Here is a 6,000-nt window from a genome sequence, read left to right on the forward strand (position 1 = left end):
CTGGAGCTTGACCAGAGTCCTTACATAGTGGATAATTTTTTTTCAGAGGAAGAAACACATGCTCTCTTCATTCTCTAGTTCTACAGATTTATATTTTTTTCTTATGCTGAAATCTCAGGTACTAAGCGTTCTTAGAAAAGTGTTCTTAGTGATAGAGTGGTCTTGGCCTCTCAGTATTCCACTCTGGTAAAATGTGACTGTGTACTAGAAATCTAGTTTTGTAACTTACCTGGTTCATTTGCAACTAATCAAAAATATCCTGATTTTACTACTGAAATGAAATACAGCAAGGTGTTGAGGGTTTTTTTTCCAATTACAGAATCGGATGCATGAAAGCATGAAATTATTTGACAGTATCTGCAACAACAAATGGTTCACAGACACTTCTATTATTCTCTTCCTGAACAAGAAAGATCTTTTTGAAGAAAAAGTCAAAAGGAGTCCTTTAACTATTTGCTACCCTGAATATGCAGGTATTGGAGGGGGGCACAGCTGTCAAGTACTTTTTGATTAAATTTTCTCATTTTTTTTCCTCATTTGCAAATAGGAATAGTTCAATAACTCTAGGTAGCTAAGATATTTAAATAAAGGTGGGGCTCCCTTTTACGGATCACAAATTAAATAGTGATAAATCAGATTAATCTTTTAACCAGGGCAAATAGTGGTGGTCCACTGATAGCATTTGTGATCAGCAGTTACTGCTGCAGCTCTTTTCAGCCTAATTTCCTTAGTGCCTTCTTTTTTCTTATGTCCTTCTCGTATTTAGATGTAATAGTTTTCACTGAAAGGAATCCCTGAGGATACATGAGAATTTATTGGAATAGGAAGTGAATATACATATTACAAATAGGTGGTTTATTTAGGAAATACATAGCAAAAAAAGATTATTTCACTGAAGAAGTCTTAGCCTCTATAAATAGCACTTTCACTAGAATTCTAGACTGTTCCATTTTACACAAAATAGTATGTTGGATGTAAAAAGCTTAGGAGAAATATGTAAGACAATTTTCCCCAAGCCTTTTTAAAATAGTTGAAATGGGTAACTTGAAAGGAACAAAATAGCCTAATCTTGGGGACAGTTACAGGTCATTTATGACTTGTTCTGCCTGCCATTTTAGGAAATGAAAAGACACTTCCTGCAAATGGAATTGAATTGAGGTTTTTTCTTAAAAATGTGTGCAAAGGTTTCCTTCAAGGCTCATTTATGGTGTCTAAAAGCAGTGACTGAAATTACTCCTTTCAGATTTAGGTTAATTGTTTTCAAAGAACCAGTGCCTTCAAATAAACAGTTGTTCTTTCTCAGTTTGAAACATGCTTACTGAGCAATTTTCTCCTTCTAGGTTCAAACACTTATGAAGAAGCAGCTGCTTACATTCAGTGTCAGTTTGAAGATCTGAACAAGAGAAAAGACACAAAGGAAATCTACACTCACTTCACATGTGCCACAGACACAAAAAACGTGCAGTTTGTTTTTGATGCTGTAACTGATGTCATTATTAAAAATAACCTTAAAGACTGTGGCCTCTTCTGAGAACAGAGAAGAGGTTGTTAAATGGTAAATTACATGCCTGAAAACAGGACTGGGGATGTATTTGGAATATGCCTGTGCTGTGTAAAACTGCACAGATGTACTTAATTCTCTCTTGTTTTATTTCTAGGTCTGGAGAACGACTTCGCACAATTCTAATCGATTCCTTTCAAGATGAAAGAAGTAAAAAACACATTGTGCTGAATGATAGATCAGTACTGTACTTGCCTGTTTTAACAGCTTTATTTATGTTTGTCTTGTAAATTTAAGTAATTAGTTAACACTGAGATGTCAGCTGATTGTATGTAAACTTGTAGTAATGTATTTGTATAAACGTTGAACGAAATATTTTAGTAACTTGATGTCCTCTAATATTTCCATGTTTTATGAAGATAATCTTAGAGGAGACAAACACTTTTTGCCTTTGGATTATTTAAACATCTTGTAAAATTAAATTTTCTTTTCATCTTAAGGGTGCATGCTGCCTTATTATTTACTTTTTGTTGGTAATACTGTATAGGGTGTTAGCTTTTTGATATTTAAACAGCCTCATATACCTGCTCAGACTTAAAAAAACAAAACAAAACTTGTTTTTTGCCTTAAGTTTTGAAAAAAAAATCTTTTTATAAATTTAAGATAAATGGAAACATTATTTTTAAAATTTAAATGAAATCCACAATTTATGAAATCTGGGCTTGCGATGCAAATGTGGCAACACTGATAAATTGAACTTTAAGGTTCAACTATTAATTAAGCTAATAGTAATTCAAAAAGTAAATTTTTTAATCTGTTCATAGAAATAAAAAAGTTTGAGATTGTAGTATGTGCAGTGGAGCAAATGGCAAAATTACCTTTGGGATTTTTTTTTTTTATAGACCGTTCACAGTGCTGGACTTCAGACTAATATTTTTTCCTGCTTTCTTTAGATCTGAACTTATCTTCTCCTTAAACATTTTGCTATTTTCTGATAAAAAGCCTAGTTTGATAATTCGATAACTTCAGAAATACTGGGTTCTCTCACAAGACATAGCACAGTGGCTTCACAGATTAAAGCAATTTCCTGTTGCATGTAAGAAGAATCTTCCATATTTTGGATAGGATGTTAGAGTGACTTGGAAATGCTAATTCGTTACTTCCTCTTTAATTATAATTACAGTCTTACAGCTTCTTTAAATAATAAATTAAAGGATATTATTTTTATCTGCTTATGCTTTCATTATGTGATTTGCTGTCTTAGGTACATATCATCCATTGCCTTATGGGTAGTGCCAAAACTGATTTTTTTATACAGACTTTAAAAGAATAAGCCTCTATTTGTGAATAAGTTTATGGATGGTTGTCTTAAATGTATGTCATCTAAGAAATACAAACATACCAAACTTGGAAATATGATTTTCTATAATTGTTAAAATATTTCGGGCAGCTAGAGTACACTGTAAGTTCTTTGAGAAGTAAGTTGTTGAACTGTTGCTATTTTTCTACATTATCTTAGCATTTATGTTCTTACAAGTGTTAAACCAAAATATATGTCATTGTTCTGTTATTTAATTTTTGATTGTGTATGTGTTTCATTTAGGTCTCAGCTTGTGTAGAGCTCATCTGCACTTCTCATTCTTTAATTCTTCCTTTGTTATGTACAGAATTGCTAAATGTGTTTAATTTGAAAGGTTAGAAAGGAAAATTTATTACTGGAGGCTGTTAAATATATATACATTGAGTTCTTTCAGCAGTTATGGTAAGCAATCTGTATATCCTGGGCTGCTTTTAATTGTGCTTTATGGTTCTGGATACATAAATGATTTTGAAACTCACTGAACTACTTTGTGGAAACTGTATTTACACCTACGTTCAAGTTGGTTTTTGTATTTAATGTAAAACAAAAATTGGGATTAATCAAATTACATAAATAAATCTAAATTTTGTGCCTTGCTTGAAATATGTTTTTCATTAACTGTGCTGATGGAAATCTTTTTTCATCCATCCATTGGAGATAACTAGGTAGTAAAAATGATAAGTAGTCAAGAGTAAATTCCAAAATTTTATGCAACAAGTAGTAAAATGAAAATGAGTATAAATTGATGATTACTGTTTAATTCTTAAATATTTTTCCTTTACCATTGTTCCTAATATCTTCAATGGGAGAGTTTTTGAAATTTCCTGACTGGTGTTTTCTGAAGTATTTCCATCTTAACTCAGAACAAAATCATGAAATGCTTTTGCTTGCTAATCCAGGCCAGTAAACATGTCTTTATGAGGTGATGGGTTGACAGCACTTCTGTTTCCTTGTAGATGCTCTGTACTGGTTGATCAGTCTTTTTCCTGAGATGAAAGTTGTCAGCCTAGGACTCTTCTTTGGGAAAAGCTACAAGAGGATTTACATGTGAAAGTGAGAGCCACGCACTTAAATTTTCACTGCAGTTGTTATATGGCTTCTTTCCATCTCTGTTCTGTCGTCAGCTTCTTGGTCTGAGAGCACCTCAGAAAACAGAAAATCCTGCAGGTGTGAGAAGGACAATCTTGCCCCTCAGCAGTCTGAGCTCCTCTGCTCTACCAGTTTTCCAATTGTCTCCTTTCTTCATGCAAAGTATGTTAGCAAACTGCTTTTTCTAGCCTTACGTGAGAAACCTCCCTCTACTAGCTTAGCTGTTCCTTCAGCTTATTTTAGATATTCTAAATTGAGTATATATAAGGAATTTTAATTTCAACCTTATGGAGACTTCTCCAGCCCCTGTGGTCTTGTAAGCTTATTGTCTGTCATTGAAGTCTTTCAGTAAAGTGCAACCATCCCTGAACATGTAGTTTGGAAACTATGGTGTTTGGCTTCATGATGCTAGCCGTTTGAATTTGGAGGAAGTTTGGTGTTAAATGTAGTAACTTCTTAGTAGCTGAAATAGGATCATAGAGTGGGAGCAGCATAGCATTGGTGGGATTGCAATTTCTGTTTCCATGTATGCAGTTAGCAGCTTCATGATTTAAATTATGCACAAAATCTTAAGGAGCAGAAGAGATCTATCTGCAGTGTACTGAAGAGCATGATGGCTGGAATGTGTTTAGAATTGGGAAAAATTAAAAGATAATTTGGTTTAAATCAAGCAAAAAGGAAATCAGGCTATCCTGCTATATGGATATGTCTTGAAGTTATTATACTTTGTATTAATATAACTGATGGCCTGAGTGTCTCAAAGGCAGTACCAGGGTTGTAAACTTCAAAGCCTTGACTATTTCATTTTGAAAAACATGTAGAAGGTACAAGAGGCTGAAAGCAGCTTATCCTCAAGTAATTCAAAGCCTGTGAAAGAATGTGGTCACAGCTTATGAATGAGGAAGATGAGACTGGTGAAAGAAGAACTGGAATTCTAACATTGTCCTGGTTTGGGCCAGGATAGAACTAAGAATTTGTCTTGTAATTTTTCTTTCAGCTAAGTCTCTTCTAAGTAGCTGCACTTGCTGAAATTAACAGCAAGTTACTCCATCAGTGTCTGCTTTTAAGACTGATTTGTTGAATAACTTAATTACCATTCATTATCTACATCATTATCTGTAGGTTATGCCAAAAATTACAGGTTTTGGACTGTGAATCACAGAAGTATTAAAATTTCAGTTGTGGAGGTCCAAGAAAATTTTCAGGTGGAGTTCTTGTAAAGAAGCTGTCTTGACATAGAGGAAGCTAGGAACAGAATTTTAATCAGTTACATATCCAAGTCACGGAAGCATGGTAAATGGAAAAAAGGCTGAATTAAAAATGCATTTATCAAGCTTTTTATCTATAGTATACTTAGGAGTAGTGCTTTTCAAAGTTCCATTTTTCATGGTCCCAGACAAGGTGTTTCTGGTTGGTTTGCTCTGCATGTGGTTTCTTTTTTGTGGTAGTGAAAAGGCTTCATGATTGTTACCTGGCACAGCAGAGATCAGAGTTCTGAGCAGCTTTATTTTAGTCATCATTTGCATGGACTAAGGAGTAATATAGATTATTTTTTACAGTGTAGTTAATGGGCTGAGATCCATATGAGAAAGTGTAATACTGTACCATTTTTGCCTGTATTCCCTTCTGGGTTTTAGGAGGGGAGAGCTGAGCCCACACTGCAGAAATATAGTTCTGTAGCAGAACTATATTTCTGTAGTTCAGTTCCTCAGTTCTGAAAGGAATTTCACAGGAGCTTTTACATAAGGAAAATCTATGCATGCAAGGATGTACTGATCAGAATGTGTTATCTGCAATTTTCTTCTTGTTTTCAATTGCAATAGAACCAAAGAGGTTTAAGACCAAATATGATGTCAGCAGAAGTCACTGCAGCTTCCCAGAACTAGCTGTTCCCAGCTAACTTCTTCATTCTTCCTCTTCTTCTGTCTTTCAAATGATAGAGAAGCTTGGGAGGAGGTGGTGTCACTGTGCTGTCCCACTCACAGATTGTATAGACATTTGAGGAATGGGTACCTTGAATCCTGGGGAAATGCTGTTCTTTAATTTCTTT

The 6,000-nt window shown here is 34.3% G+C and overlaps 1 protein-coding gene across 1 annotated transcript in view; it reads left to right on the top strand.

Annotated features, from left to right (window-relative positions):
* The window catches only part of GNAI1 (G protein subunit alpha i1), a 32,349-nt gene extending 28,885 nt beyond the window's left edge, over positions 1-3,464 (top strand). The window contains exons 8-10 of the mRNA XM_071734036.1: positions 320-473; positions 1,341-1,555; positions 1,659-3,464. Coding sequence (XP_071590137.1) covers positions 320-473; positions 1,341-1,531 — 345 coding nt within the window. The 3' untranslated portion in view covers positions 1,532-1,555; positions 1,659-3,464. The remainder of the gene's footprint in view (positions 1-319; positions 474-1,340; positions 1,556-1,658) is intronic.
* The last annotated feature ends 2,536 nt before the right edge of the window (positions 3,465-6,000 follow it).

The sequence above is a fragment of the Heliangelus exortis genome, chromosome 1 (assembly GCF_036169615.1).
Source record: "Heliangelus exortis chromosome 1, bHelExo1.hap1, whole genome shotgun sequence".
Classification (NCBI taxonomy): domain Eukaryota; kingdom Metazoa; phylum Chordata; class Aves; order Apodiformes; family Trochilidae; genus Heliangelus; species Heliangelus exortis.